This window comes from Cetorhinus maximus, unplaced genomic scaffold (assembly GCF_964194155.1).
Source record: "Cetorhinus maximus unplaced genomic scaffold, sCetMax3.hap1.1 HAP1_SCAFFOLD_3082, whole genome shotgun sequence".
Taxonomy (NCBI): Eukaryota; Metazoa; Chordata; class Chondrichthyes; order Lamniformes; family Cetorhinidae; genus Cetorhinus; species Cetorhinus maximus.
In genome coordinates this window covers 1-15,000 of record NW_027599009.1, presented here as the reverse complement: position 1 = coordinate 15,000, position 15,000 = coordinate 1, and the positions used below count along the sequence as shown (strand labels likewise).

Genomic DNA, 15,000 nt, shown 5'->3' with positions numbered 1-15,000 from the left:
TCCCCCGCTTCCCCTCACTCTCAGCAGCAGCCCCCTCCAGAGGGTTTCACAGGGGTGCTGTCGATTTTCAGGTTTGGCCTCTCACTGCCCACCGTAGCCCCAGGACCCATTCTCTTCTTAATCTCAGCGGCCATGGTCATGAAAGCCTGCTCCACATTGGTGGCGTTCTTCGCACTGGTCTCCAAGAACGGGATTCCCAACGAGTCCGCAAATTCCTGCCGGGGGAAGGAAAAATTTCCCCATTCAAAACAGTCACAAAGCAGGGGGCCAGGAGTGGGAAAGAGCAAGGACACACCCCACGTACACTGCAGATTGGACCCAGGGTACTGAAGGAGCACCACAGTGTCGGAGGGTCAGTGTGTGTGGGACCCCTACCCCAGTGAGAGTCAGTGTGTGTGGGACCCGTACCCCAGTGAGAGTCAGTGTGTGTGGGACCCGTACCCCAGTGAGAGTCAGTGTGTGTGGGACCCGTACCCCAGTGAGAGTCAGTGTGTGTGTGGAACCCGTACCCCAGTGAGAGTCAGTGTGTGTGGGACCCGTACCCCAGTGAGAGTCAGTGTGTGTGGGACCCGTACTCCAGTGAGAGTCAGTGTGTGTGGGACCCGTACCCCAGTGAGAGTCAGTGTGTGTGGGACCCGTACCCCAATGAGAGTCAGTGTGTGTGTGGAACCCGTACCCCAGTGAGAATCAGTGTGTGTGGGACCCATACCCCAGTGAGAGTCAGTGTGTGTGGGACCCGTACCCCAGTGAGAGTCAGTGTGTGTGGGACCCGTACCCCAGTGAGAGTCAGTGTGTGTGGGACCTGTACCCCAGTGAGAGTCAGTGTGTGTGGGACCCATACCCCAGTGAGAATCAGTGTGTGTGGGACCCGTACCCCAGTGAGAATCAGTATGAAAATCTATACTCTCCACTCCTCACCTTTGCTGTCGTGTAATCCACTAATTTTTTGGTCGTTAGGTCACATTTGTTTCCCACTAACAACTTGTTGACGTTTTCACTGGCGTATCGGTCAATCTCCTGGAGCCACTGCTTGACATTATTGTAGGACTCCTGTATCAACAGAGGTCTCAATTTAGAACTCACAACTAAGGGGCTCCCCTCCTCCACTCCCCTGCAGGTGCCTCAAACCCTCACCCACATCTTCAACATCAGTTACCGCGTGTACACTGCCCTCGCCCAGCCGTCCCTCACCACCAGCTCCCTCGCCCAGCCGTCCCTCACCACCAGCTCCCTCGCCCAGCCGTCCCTCACCACCAGCTCCCTCGCCCAGCAGTCCCTCACCACCAGCTCCCTCGCCCAGCCGTCCCTCACCACCAGCTCCCTCGCCCAGCCGTCCCTCACCACCAGCTCCCTCGCCCAGCCGTCCCTCACCACCAGCTCCCTCGCCCAGCCGTCCCTCACCACCAGCTCCCTCGCCCAGCAGTCCCTCACCACCAGCTCCCTCGCCCAGCACTCCCTCACCACCAGCTCCCTCGCCCAGCCATCCCTCACCACCAGCTCCCTCGCCCAGCCGTCCCTCACCACCAGCTCCCTCGCCCAGCGGTCCCTCACCACCAGCTCCCTCGCCCAGCAGTCCCTCACCACCAGCTCCCTCACCCAGCACTCCCTCGCCCAACCGTCCCTCCCCACCAGCTCCCTCACCCAGCGGTCCCTCACCACCAGCTCCCTCGCCCAACCGTCCCTCCCCACCAGCTCCCTCACCCAGCGGTCCCTCACCACCAGCTCCCTCGCCCAACCGTCCCTCACCACCAGCTCCCTCGCCCAACCGTCCCTCACCACCAGCTCCCTCGCCCAGCCGTCCCTCACCACCAGCTCCCTCGCCCAGCCGTCCCTCACCACCAGCTCCCTCGCCCAGCCGTCCCTCACCACCAGCTCCCTCGCCCAGCGGTCCCTCACCACCAGCTCCCTCGCCCAGCGGTCCCTCACCACCAGCTCCCTCGCCCAGCCGTCCCTCACCACCAGCTCCCTCACCCAGCACTCCCTCGCCCAACCGTCCCTCCCCACCAGCTCCCTCACCCAGCGGTCCCTCACCACCAGCTCCCTCGCCCAACCGTCCCTCCCCACCAGCTCCCTCACCCAGCGGTCCCTCACCACCAGCTCCCTCGCCCAACCGTCCCTCACCACCAGCTCCCTCGCCCAGCGGTCCCTCACCACCAGCTCCCTCGCACAGCGGTCCCTCACCTCCAGCTCCCTCGCCCAGCGGTCCCTCACCACCAGCTCCCTCGCCCAGCCGTCCCTCACCACCAGCTCCCTCGCCCAGCCGTCCCTCACCCAGCCGTCCCTCACCACCAGCTCCCTCGCCCAGCGGTCCCTTACCACCAGCTCCTTCACCCAGCGCTCCCTCACCACCAGCTCCCTCGCCCAACCGTCCCTCACCACCAGCTCCCTCGCCCAGCGGTCCCTCACCACCAGCTCCCTCGCCCAGCGGTCCCTCACCACCAGCTCCCTCGCCCAGCCGTCCCTCACCACCAGCTCCCTCGCCCAGCGGTCCCTTACCACCAGCTCCTTCACCCAGCGCTCCCTCACCACCAGCTCCCTCGCCCAACCGTCCCTCACCACCAGCTCCCTCACCCAGCGGTCCATCACCACCATCTCCCTCGCCCAACCGTCCCTCACCACCAGCTCCCTCGCCCAGCCGTCCCTCACCACCAGCTCCCTCACCCAGCACTCCCTCACCACCAGCTCCCTCGCCCAAACGTCCCTCACCTCCAGCTCCCTCGCCCAGCGGTCCCTCACCACCAGCTCCCTCGCCCAGCCGTCCCTCACCACCAGCTCCCTCGCCCAGCCGTCCCTCACCCAGCCGTCCCTCACCACCAGCTCCCTCGCCCAGCGGTCCCTTACCACCAGCTCCTTCACCCAGCGCTCCCTCACCACCAGCTCCCTCGCCCAACCGTCCCTCACCACCAGCTCCCTCACCCAGCGGTCCCTCACCACCATCTCCCTCGCCCAACCGTCCCTCACCACCAGCTCCCTCGCCCAGCGGTCCCTCACCACCAGCTCCCTCCACTCCTCCGCTCTCTCTGAATTGTCCGGCTGCTTATCCGACATCCAGTACTGGATGGGCAGAAATTTCCTCCGATTCGATATTGGGAAGACTGAAGCCATTGTTTTCAGTCCCCGCTCCGATCTCCGTTCCCTAGGGACCGGCTCCATCCCTCTCTCCCCGCCCCGGGAACAGTCTGAGATTAAACCAGTCTGTTCACAGCCTTAGTGTCACATTCGAACCCGGGGGATGAGCTTCTGACCTCCTATTCGCCCATTTCCACCCCTGGATCATCGCCCGGATTCACCCCCCGTCTCAGCTCATCAGCTGCTGAAGCCCTCACCCACGCCTCCGCTACCTCCAGACTCGACTATCCCAACGCTCTCCCGGGTGCTCTCCCACATTCCACCCTCCGTAAACTTCAGCTCATCCAAAACTCTGCTGCCCCCGTGTCCGAACTCACACCGAGTCCCCTTCACCCATCACCCCCTGTGCTCACACTGACCCACACTGGCTCCTGGTCCGGAAACACCTCGATTTAAAATTCTCATCCTCGTGTTCAAATCCCTCCTCACCCCCTCCCTATATCTGTAACCTCTTCCATCCCTACAACCCTCCCTATCCCTGTAACCTCCTCCAGCCCCTACAACCCTCCCTATCTCTGTAACCTCCTCCAGCCCCTACAACCCTCCCTATCTCTGTAACCTCCTCCAGCCCCTACAACCCTCCCCATCTCTGTAACCTCCTCCAGCCCCTACAACCCTCCCCATCTCTGTAACCTCCTCCAGTCCCTACAACCCTCCCTATCTCTGTAACCTCTTCCATCCCTACAACCCTCCCTATCCCTGTAACCTCCTCCAGCCCCTACAACCCTCCCTATCTCTGTAACCTTTTCCAGCCCCTACAACCCTCCCTATTTCTGTAACCTTCTCCAGCCCCTACAACCCTCCCTATCTCTGTAACCTCCTCCAGCCCCTACAACCCTCCCTATCTCTGTAACCTCCTTCAGCCCTTACAACCCTCCCTATCTCTGTAACCTCCTCCAGCCCCTACAACCCTCCCTATCACTGTAACCTCCTCCAGCCCTTACAACCCTCCCTATCTCTGTAACCTCCTTCAGCCCCTACAACCCTCCCTATCTCTGTAACCTCCTCCAGCACCTACAACCCTCCCTATCTCTGTAACCTCCTCCAGCACCTACAACCCTCCCTATCTCTGTAACCTCCTCCAGCCCCTACAACCCTCCCTATCTCTGTAACCTCCTCCAGCCCCTACACCCCTCCCTATCTATGTAACCTCCTCCAGCCCCTACAACCCTTCCTATTTCTGTAACCTCCTCCAACCCCTACAACCCTCCCTATTTCTGTAACCTCCTCCAGCCCCTACACCCCTCCCTATCTCTGTAACCTCCTCCAGCCCCTACAACCCTCCCTATCTCTGTAACCTCCTCCAGCCCCTACAACCCTCCCTATCTCTGTAACCTCCTCCAGCCCCTACAACCCTCTGAGATCTATGCGCTCCTCCAGGTCTGGCCTCTTGTGCATTGCCCCCCTCCCTTCACTCCAAGCTTCTACAGAGAGAAAGAGCTGACACAGGAGACCACAGGTACAGGCTGTGAGGTATCAGCAAATTACATTACGGGAGGGATGGTCTTCGATGAAGAGTTAGGGGATTGTAGGAATTGGATTCGATGGGAGAATTCAGAAATTGGAAGGATGGGGTTCAATGGAAAGTTAGTGGATTGGATGAACGGGATTTGATGGGAGGGGTAGGGAACTGGAAGAATGTGATTCAATGGGAGAGTTAGAGGATCGGAGAAATGGGATTCGATGGGCGAGTTAAGGAATTGGAGGGATGGGATCGATGGAGAGTTCGGGGATTGGAGAGATGGGATTTGATGGGCGAGTTAAGGAATTGGAGGGATGGGATTCGATAGGAGAGTTAGGGGATTGGAGGGATGGGATGGATGGAGAGTTAGGGGATTGGAGGGATGGGATGGATGGAGAGTTAGGGGATTGGAGGGATGGGATGGATGGAGAGTTAGGGGATTGGAGGGATGGGATGGATGGAGAGTTAGAGGATTGGAGGGATGGGATGGATGGAGAGTTAGGGGATTGGAGGGATGGGATCGATGGAGAGTTAGGGGATTGGAGGGATGGGATGGATGGAGAGTTAGGGGATTGGAGGGATGGGATGGATGGAGAGTTAGGGGATTGGAGGGATGGGATCGATGGAGAGTTAGGGGATTGGAGGGATGGGATGGATGGAGAGTTAGGGGATTGGAGGGATAGGGTCGATGGAGAGTTAGGGGATTGGAGGGATGGGATGGAGAGTTAGGGGATGGGAGGGATGGAGAGTTAGGGGATTGGAGGGATGGGATGGATGGAAAGTTAGGGGATTGGAGGGATGGGATCGATGGAGAGTTAGGGGATTGGAGGGATGGGATCGATGGAGAGTTAGGCGATTGGAGGGATGGGATTGATGGAGAGTTAGGCGATTGGAGGGATGGGATCGATGGAGAGTTAGGGGATTGGAGGGATGGGATGGATGGAGAGTTAGGGGATTGGAGGGATAGGGTCGATGGAGAGTTAGGGGATTGGAGGGATGGGATGGATGGAGAGTTAGGGGATTGGAGGGATGGGATCGATGGAGAGTTAGGGGATTGGAGGGATGGGATGGATGGAGAGTTAGGGGATTGGAGGGATGGGATCGATGGAGAGTTAGGGGATTGGAGGGATGGGATGGATGGAGAGTTAGGGGATTGGTGGGATGGAATGGATGGAGAGTTAGGGGATTGGAGGGATGGGATTCGATAGGAGCGTTAGGGGATTGGAGAGATGGGATTCGATGGACGAGTTAAGGAATTGGAGGGATGGGATTCGATAGGAGAGTTAGGGGATTGGAGAGGTGGGATTCGATGGGCGAGTTAAGGAATTGGAGATGGGATTCGATGGAGAGTTAGGGGATTGGAGGGATGGGATCGATGGAGAGTTAGGGGATTGGAGGGATGGGATCGATGGAGAGTTCGGGGATTGGAGGGATGTGATGGATGGAGAGTTAGAGGATTGGAGGGATGGGATCGATGGAGAGTTAGGGGATTGGAGGGATGGGATGGATGGAGAGTTAGGGGATTGGAGGGATGGGATCGATGGAGAGTTAGGGGATTGGAGGGATGGGATGGATGGAGAGTTAGGGGATTGGAGGGATGGGATCGATGGAGAGTTAGGGGATTGGAGGGATGGGATCGATGGAGAGTTAGGCGATTGGAGGGATGGGATCGATGGAGAGTTAGGCGATTGGAGGGATGGGATCGATGGAGAGTTAGGGGATTGGAGGGATGGGATGGATGGAGAGTTAGGGGATTGGTGGGATGGGATCGATGGAGAGTTAGGGGATTGGAGGGATGGGATCGATGGAGAGTTAGGGGATTGGAGGGATGGGATGGATGGAGTTTGAAGCTTCTCCATTTCTCTCACCTGGTCTGTGACATCGTAAACAACAATAATGCCATGGGCTCCCCTGTAGTAACTTGACGTGATGGTTCGAAACCGCTCCTGTCCTGCTGTGTCCCACTAACAAAAAGAACAAGTCAGTCAGAGGAATGGACAGTAGATCACAGGATAGCTACAAACCAGGTTTGTATATCAAGCTGTGTGGCACTGACATTAACAGCAGGAGATACTCCACGTCTATCAGTGACCAAGTCTAAGCAGCAGGCAGCAGGAAATAATAGTGGACTCAATGTCCTCGAGCTTGTGAGGGGAAAACGGCAATGGAGCCCAGGTTACCAACACTAAATGGTACAGTTAGATAGCACTAACACGTATAGGCCAGGCACTGTCAATCATGCAGATAAGCCCGCCTCCTCCCAGGGCCTGTCAATCATGCAGATAAGCCCGCCTCCTCCCAGGGCCTGTCAATCATGCAGATAACCCCACCTCCTCCCAGAGCCTGTCAATCATGCAGATAACCCCAACTCCTCCCAGGGCCTGTCAATCGCCCAGACAGCCCCACCTCCTCCCAGGGCCTGTCAATCACACAGGAGCCCCACCTCCTCCCAGGGCCTGTCAATCACACAGGAGCCCCACCTCCTCCCAGGGCCTGTCAATCACCAAGATAGAAACGCCTCCTCCCAGGACCTGACAATCACAGGGAGCGCCAGCTCCTCCCAGGGCCTCTCAATAACCCAGATAGGCACAACTCCTCCCAGAGCCTGTCAATCACCCAGATAGGCACAACTCCTCCCAGAGCCTGTCAATCACCCAGATAGGCACAACTCCTCCCAGGGCCTCTCAATCACCCAGATAGTCACAACTCCTCCCAGAGCCTGTCAATCACCCAGATAGCCCCGCCTCCTCCAAGGGATCACCCAGATAGCCACGACTCCTCCCAGGGCCTGTCAATCACCCAGACAGCCCCGCCTCCTCCCACAGCCTGTCAATCACCCAGATAGACACGCCTTCTCCCAGGGCCTGTCAATCACACAGGGAGCCCCACCTCCTCCCAGGGACGGTCAATCACCCAGATAGCCCCGCCTCCTCTGAGGGACTGTCAATCACCCAGATAGCCCACCTCCTCTCAGGGTCTGTCAATCAACCCAGATAGCCCGCCTCCTCTCAGGGTCTGTCAATCAACCCAGATAGCCCACCTCCTCTCAGGGTCTGTCAATCAACCCAGATAGCCCACCTCCTCTCAGGGTCTGTCAATCAACCTATATAGCCCACCTCCTCTCAGGGTCTGTCAATCAACCCAGATAGCCCACCTCCTCCCTGCACCGTTCAATCACCCAGATTGCTCCGCCTCCTCCCGGGGCCTGTCAATCACCCAGATTGCTCCGCCTCCTCCCGGGGCCTGTCAATCACCCAGATTTTGCGAGGTGAAAGGAATGAGGAGTGGGAGAGGAGGGAGCGAGTTCAATTAATCAGCAAGCAGCTCAGGGCCCAGTGTGGCCCTGTCATTGATCAGGTGCTTCCTGGATCATCCTTCCAACCCACACCCACTCCATATAACTGCAACAAAGCTTCAAGCAGTCCAGAACGAGGTGCCATACTCACAATCTGTAGTTTGATGGTTTTGCCATCTAGTTCAATAGTTCTGATCTTGAAGTCGACTCCTATGGTACTGATATAACTTTCTGTGTACGTGTCATCCTGGAACACAAAGGAATATTGAGTGAACGTTTTACACACACACACTGCAGCCCCGGGCACAGTGAAACACTCACACACACACACACACACACACACACACACACAAACACACTGCAGCCCCGGGCACAGTGAAACACTCACACACACACACACACACACACTGCAGCCCCGGGCACAGTGAAACACTCACACACACACACACACACACACACACACACACAAACACACTGCAGCCCCGGGCACAGTGAAACACTCACACACACACACACACACACACAAACACACTGCAGCCCCGGGCACAGTGAAACACTCACACACACACACACACACACACTGCAGCCCCGGGCACAGTGAAACACTCACACACACACACACACACACACTGCAGCCCCGGGCACAGTGAAACACTCACACACACACACACTGCAGCCCCGGGCACAGTGAAACACTCACACACACACACACACACACACACAGCAGCCCCGGGCACACCTGGGAGTGTTTGATGGGGACAGTGTAGAGGGAGCTTTACTCTGTATCTAACCCCGTGCTGTACCTGCCCTGGGACAGTGACCCTATGAACAGAATGAACGTGATGAGGAATCTGTACTTACAGCAAATCGAAGGAGTAGACAAGATTTCCCAACCCCGGAATCTCCAATCAGCAGCAACTTGAACAGATAGTCACTACAATCAAACACAGACAGAGCTGTTAAAGGTAAGAAAAAGTTCCGATTAGGAGTACTCCCCTCACTCCTCTCCCCCACCAACCCCCGCAATGTTGCTGAGTGCACTTTTCCTGTCTGAATTAATGCACCTCCTGTCACACCAGCTCTCTCAAACTTGAAATCATCTCTCTGTGAATAAGCCTGGAGCCACCAATATAGGCTGAGTGAATCAACATCAACTTCCAAAGACCCTTCACAGGAAGGTCAATCAGACAGACTCTGACCCCGGGCCACATACGGAGATATTAGGGACAGGGGACCAAAAGCTCGGTCACAGAGGTCAGATTAACGAGGGTCTGTATGTAGTGGGGGGGTAACAGGGGGTGGGCGGTGGGTCAGAGGGGGTGGGTCAGAGCGATGGGGTCAGAGGGACAGTGGGGAGGTCAGAGGGATGGGGGAGAGGGATGGGGAGGTTTAGGGACAGAGGCAGGTAGGTTTGGGGGGGAGGGAGGTTTAGGGAGGGAGGGAGATTGAGGGAGGGAGTTTGAGGGTCAGGGGGAGTTTGAGGGTCAGGGGGAGCTTGAGGGTCAGGGGGAGCTTGAGGGTCAGGGGGAGCTTGAGGGTCAGGGGGAGCTTGAGGGACAGGGGGAGCTTGAGGGACAGGGGGAGCTTGAGGGACAGGGGGAGCTTGAGGGACAGGGGGAGCTTGAGGGACAGGGTGATTGCTTCCCAATCACTTGCTGACCTGCATGTTCACTGTTCGTGATTCATGCACCTGGACACCCAGATCCCTCTGTACCGCAGAGTTCTGCAAACTCTCTCCATTTAAATCATATTCTGCTTTTCTGTTCTTCCCGCCATAGTGGACAACCTCATATTTTCCCACATTCTACTCCATTTGTGAAACTTTTGCCCACTCTCTTCACCTATCTATATTCCTTTGCAGACTCTTTGTATCCTCCTCACAACTTGCTCTCCTACCTACCCTTGTATGGTCAGCAAATTTGGCTACAAAACAGTCAGTCCCTTTATCCAAGTCATTAATATAGATTGTAAATAGTTGAGGCGCCAGCACTGATCCCTACAGCTCTCCATTAGTTACATTCTGCCAACCTGAAAATGACCCATTGACCCCGACTCTCTGTTCCTGTTAGTTAGCCAGTCCTCTATCCCTGCTAATATAGTCAACATCACATGCTCTTATCTTGTGTAGTAACCTTTTATGGGGCACCTATTTAAATGCCTTTTGGAAATCCAAATACACAACATCTACTGGTTCCCCTTTACCCACTCTGCTTGTTACATCCTCAAAGAACGCTAATAAATTTGTTAAACATGGTTTTCCTTGCACAAAGCCACCCTAACTCTGTCTGATTGTATTTTGATTTTCTCAATGTCCTGCTATTCTCGCTTAAATAATGGGCCCTGCCGTCTTCCTAATGATTGAAGTTAGACTAAACCGGTCTATAATTTCCTGCTTTCTAACTCCCTCCTTTCTTAAACAGAGGTGTTACATTTGTGGTTTTTCCAATCCACTGGGACCTTTCCAGAATCTATCAGATTTTGGAAGATTGTGACCACTGCATCCACTATCTCTGCAGCCATTTCTCTGCAGGCCATCTGGTCCAGGGGACTTGTCAGCCTTAAGTCCCATCAGTATTGCTGTACCTTTCCTCCAGTGATCGTGACTCCCTCGCTTTTACCCTCCGCTTTCCTACTGTTATTGGGATGCTTTCAGTGAGGTGGGGGGGGGGGGTCAGTGGGGTGGGGGGGGGGGTCAGTGGGGTGGGGGGGGTCAGTGTGGGGGGTGGCGGTGGGGAAGAGAAGGGAATGGGCGGGGAGGAGGGGGAGGGGGCGGGGAGGAAGGGGAGGGGGCGGGGAGGAAGGGGAGGGGGCGGGGAGGAGGGGGAGGGGGCGGGGAGGTGGGGAGGAGGTGGGGAGGGGGAGGGAAGAGGGGGGGGGGGAGGGAAGAGGGGGGGAGGGAGGGAAGAGGGGGGGAAGAGGGGGGAGGGAGGGAAGAGGGGGGGAAGAGGGGGAGAGGGGGGGAAGAGGGGGAGAGGGGGGGAAGAGGGGGAGAGGGGGGGAAGAGGGGGGGAGGGGGGGAAGAGGGGGGGAGGGGGGGAAGAGGGGGGGAGGGGGGGAAGAGGGGGGGAGGGGGGGAAGAGGGGGGGAGGGGGGGAAGAGGGGGGAGGGGGGGAAGAGGGGGGAGGGGGGAAGAGGGGGTTTGGGGAAGGGGGGGAGGGGGTTGGGGAAGAGGGGGGGAGGGGGTTGGGGAAGAGGGGGGGAGGGGGTTGGGGAAGAGGGGGGGAGGGGGTTGGGGAAGAGGGGGGGAGGGGGTTGGGGAAGAGGGGGGGAGGGGGTTTGGGGAAGAGGGGGGGAGGGGGTTTGGGGAAGAGGGGGGGAGGGGGTTTGGGGAAGAGGGGGAGAGGGGGGGAAGAGGGGGGGAGGGGGGAAGAGGGGGGAGGGGGTTTGGGGAAGAGGGGGGAGGGGGTTTGGGGAAGAGGGGGGGTTTGGGGAAGAGGGGGGGAGGGGGTTGGGGAAGAGGGGGGGAGGGGGTTTGGGGAAGAGGGGGGGAGGGGGTTTGGGGAAGAGGGGGGGAGGGGGTTTGGGGAAGAGGGGGGGAGGGGGTTTGGGGAAGAGGGGGGGAGGGGGTTTGGGGAAGAGGGGGGGAGGGGGTTTGGGGAAGAGGGGGGGAGGGGGTTTGGGGAAGAGGGGGGGAGGGGGTTTGGGGAAGAGGGGGGGAGGGGGTTTGGGGAAGAGGGGGGGAGGGGGTTTGGGGAAGAGGGGGGAGGGGGTTTGGGGAAGAGGGGGGAGGGGGTTTGGGGAAGAGGGGGGGAGGGGGTTTGGGGAAGAGGGGGGGAGGGGGTTTGGGGAAGAGGGGGGGAGGGGGTTTGGGGAAGAGGGGGGGAGGGGGTTTGGGGAAGAGGGGGGGAGGGGGTTTGGGGAAGAGGGGGGGAGGGGGTTTGGGGAAGAGGGGGGGAGGGGGTTTGGGGAAGAGGGGGGGGAGGGGGTTTGGGGAAGAGGGGGGGGAGGGGGTTTGGGGAAGAGGGGGGGGAGGGGGTTTGGGGAAGAGGGGGGGGGAGGGGGTTTGGGTAAGAGGGGGGGAGGGGGTTTGGGGAAGAGGGGGGGGGAGGGGGTTTGGGGAAGAGGGGGGGGAGGGGGTTTGGGGAAGAGGGGGGGGAGGGGGTTTGGGGAAGAGGGGGGGAGGGGGTTTGGGGAAGAGGGGGGAGGGGGTTTGGGGAAGAGGGGGGGAGGGGGTTTGGGGAAGAGGGGGGGAGGGGGTTTGGGGAAGAGGGGGGGAGGGGGTTGGGGAAGAGGGGGGGAGGGGGTTGGGGAAAAGGGGGTTGGGGGTGGGGAAAAGGGGGTTGGGGTGGGGAAAAGGGGGTTGGGGTGGGGAAAAGGGGGTTGGGGTGGGGAAAAGGGGGCTGGGGAAGAGTGGGGATGGGGAAGAGGGTGTGGGTGGGGAAGAGGGGGTTGGGGTTGGGAAGGGGGGGTTGGGGAAGGGGGTTGGGGTGGGGGAAAGGGGAGTGGGGAAGAGGGGGAAAGGGGAGTGGGGAAGAGGGGGGGTGGGGATGGGGAAGAGGGTGAGGGTGGGGAAGAGGGGGTTGGGGAAGAGGGGGTTGGGGAAGAGGGGGGTGGGGAAGGGGGGGTGGGGAAGGGGGGGTGGGGAAGGGGGGGTAGGGTAGCGAAGAGGGGTTTGGGGTGGGGAAGAGGTGTTTGGGGTGGGGAAGAGGGGGGTGCGGATGGGTAAGGGGGGGTGGGGATGGGGAAGGGGGGATGGGTAAGGGGGGATGGGGAACTTGGGGTGGGGAAGAGGGGGGCGGGTTGGTGGTGGCAAAGGAGGGGTAGGGGTGGGGGAGAGGGTGGGTGGGGTGTGGGAGGTGGGGTGGGGAAGAGGGGGGGTCAGTGGGGGCGTGGGCAAGAGGGTGGTCAATGAGGTGGTAGACGAGAGGGGGAGGGGGTGAGTGGGTGTGGTGGGGGTCATTGGGGGGATGGGAGAGAGACCATAAGACCATAAGACATAGGAGCAGAAATTAGGCCATTCGGCCCATTGAGTCTGCTCCGCCATTCAATCATGGCTGATAAGTTTCTCAACCCCATTCTCCCGCCTTCTCCCCGTAACCTTTGATCCCCTTACCAATCAAGAACCTAACTATCTCGGTCTTAAATACACTCAATGGCCTGGCCTCCACAGCCTTCTGTGGCAATGAATTCCATAGATTCACCACTCTCTGGCTAAAGAAGTTTCTCCTCATCTCTGTTCTAAAAGGTCTTCCCTTTACTCTGAGGCTGTGCCCTCGGGTCCTAGTCTCTCCTACTAATGGAAACATCTTCCCCACGTCCACTCTATCCAGGCCTTTCAGTATTCTGTAAGTTTCAATCAGATCCCCCCTCATCCTTCTAAACTCCATCAAACGTTCCTCATATGTTAAGCCTTTCATTCCTGGGATCGTTCTCGTGAACCTCCTCTGGACCCTCTCCAGGACCAGAACATCCTTCCTGAGATACAGGGCCCAAAATTGCTCACAATATTCTAAATGTGGTCTGACCAGAGCCTTATAAAGCCTCAGCAGTACATCCCTGCTTTTATATTCTAGTCCTCTCGAAATAAATGCCAACATTGCATTTGCCTTCCTAACTACCGCGTCAACCTGCAAGTTAACCTTAAGAGAATCCTGGACTAGGACTCCCAAGTCCCTTTGCACTCCAGATTTCTGAATTCTCTCCCCATTTAGAAAATAGTCTATGCCTCTATTCTTCCTACCAAAGTGCATGACCTCACACTTCCCCACGTTGTATTCCATCTGCCACTTCTTTGCCCATTCTCCTAACCTGTCCAAATCCTTCTGCAGCCTCCCCACCTCCTCAATACTACCTGTCCCTCCACCTATCTTTGTGTCATCTGCAAACTTAGCCAGGATGCCCTCAGTTCCTTCATCTAGATCATTAATGTATAAAGTGAAAAGTTGTGGTCCCAACACTGACCCCTGCGGAACTCCACTAGTCACCGGCCGCCATCCTGAGAAGGACCCCCTTATCCCCACTCTCTGCCTCCTGCCAGACAGCCAATCTTCTATCCATGCTAGTACCTTGCCTCTAACACCATGGGCTCTTATCTTACTGAGCAGCCTCCTGTGCGGCACCTTGTCAAAGGCCTTCTGGAAGTCCAAGTAGATAACATCCATTGGCTCTCCTTTGTCTAACCTACTCGTTACCTCCTCAAAGAATTCTAACAGATTTGTCAGGCATGACCTCCCCTTGATGAAACCATGCTGACTTTGCCCGATTTTACCATGCACTTCCAAGTATTCTGAAATCTCATCCTTAATAATGGACTCTAAACTCTTACCAACGACCGATGTCAGGCTAATCGGTCTGTAATTTCCCGTCTTTTGCCTCAATCCCTTCTTAAACAGGGGGGGTTACATTAGCGATTTTCCAGTCCTCTGGGACCCTCCCTGACTCCAGTGATTCCTAAAAGATCACCACTAACGCCTCCACTATCTCTTCAGCTATCTCCCTCAGAACTCTAGGGTGTAATCCATCTGGTCCAGGTGATTTATCCACCTTCAGACCTTTCAGTTTTCCTAGCACCTTCTCCTTGGTAATGGCCACCATACTCACCTCTGCCCCTCGACTCTCCAACTTTGGGGATGTCACTCGTGTCTTCCACTGTGAAGACTGACGCAAAGTACCTATTCAGTTCCCCGCCATTTCTTTGTTCCCCACTACTACTTCTCCAGCGTCATTTTCCAATGGCCCAATGTCCACTTTTGCCTCTCTCTTACCCTTTATATATCTAAAAAAAATCTTGCAATCTTCTTTTATATTACTGGCTAGTTTACCCTCATATTTAATCTTCTCCCTCCTTATTTCTTTTTTAGTTGTCCTCTGTTGGTCTTTGTAGGCTTCCTAATCCCCTGGTTTCCCACTGCTCTTCGCTGCATTGTATGCTTTCTCTTTAGCTTTTATGCTGTCCCTGACTTCCCTTGTCAGCCATGGTTGCCTCATCCTCCCTTTAGTATGCTTCTTCTTCCTAGGGATGAATTTTTGCTGTGTCTCCCAAATTACTCCCAGAAACTCCTGCCATTGCTGTTCCACTGTCTTTCCTGCTAGGCTCATCTCCCAGTCAATTCTGGCCAGCTCCTCCCTCATGCCTCTGTAGTTGCCTTTATTCAACTGTAATACCATTACATCT

At 57.2% G+C, this 15,000-nt stretch overlaps 1 protein-coding gene across 1 annotated transcript in view; it reads right to left on the bottom strand.

Moving 5' to 3' along the window:
* The window catches only part of LOC144677805 (ras-related protein Rab-1B), a gene marked incomplete at its 5' end in the record, with an annotated part of 9,303 nt that extends 461 nt beyond the window's left edge, over positions 1 to 8,842 (bottom strand). Inside the window, 5 exons of the mRNA XM_078537818.1 lie at positions 1 to 215; positions 919 to 1,050; positions 6,460 to 6,555; positions 8,038 to 8,133; positions 8,748 to 8,842. The exon at positions 1 to 215 is cut by the window's left edge and continues 461 nt beyond it. Coding sequence (XP_078393944.1) covers positions 21 to 215; positions 919 to 1,050; positions 6,460 to 6,555; positions 8,038 to 8,133; positions 8,748 to 8,842 — 614 coding nt within the window. The remainder of the gene's footprint in view (positions 216 to 918; positions 1,051 to 6,459; positions 6,556 to 8,037; positions 8,134 to 8,747) is intronic.
* Positions 8,843 to 15,000: the final 6,158 nt, after the last annotated feature.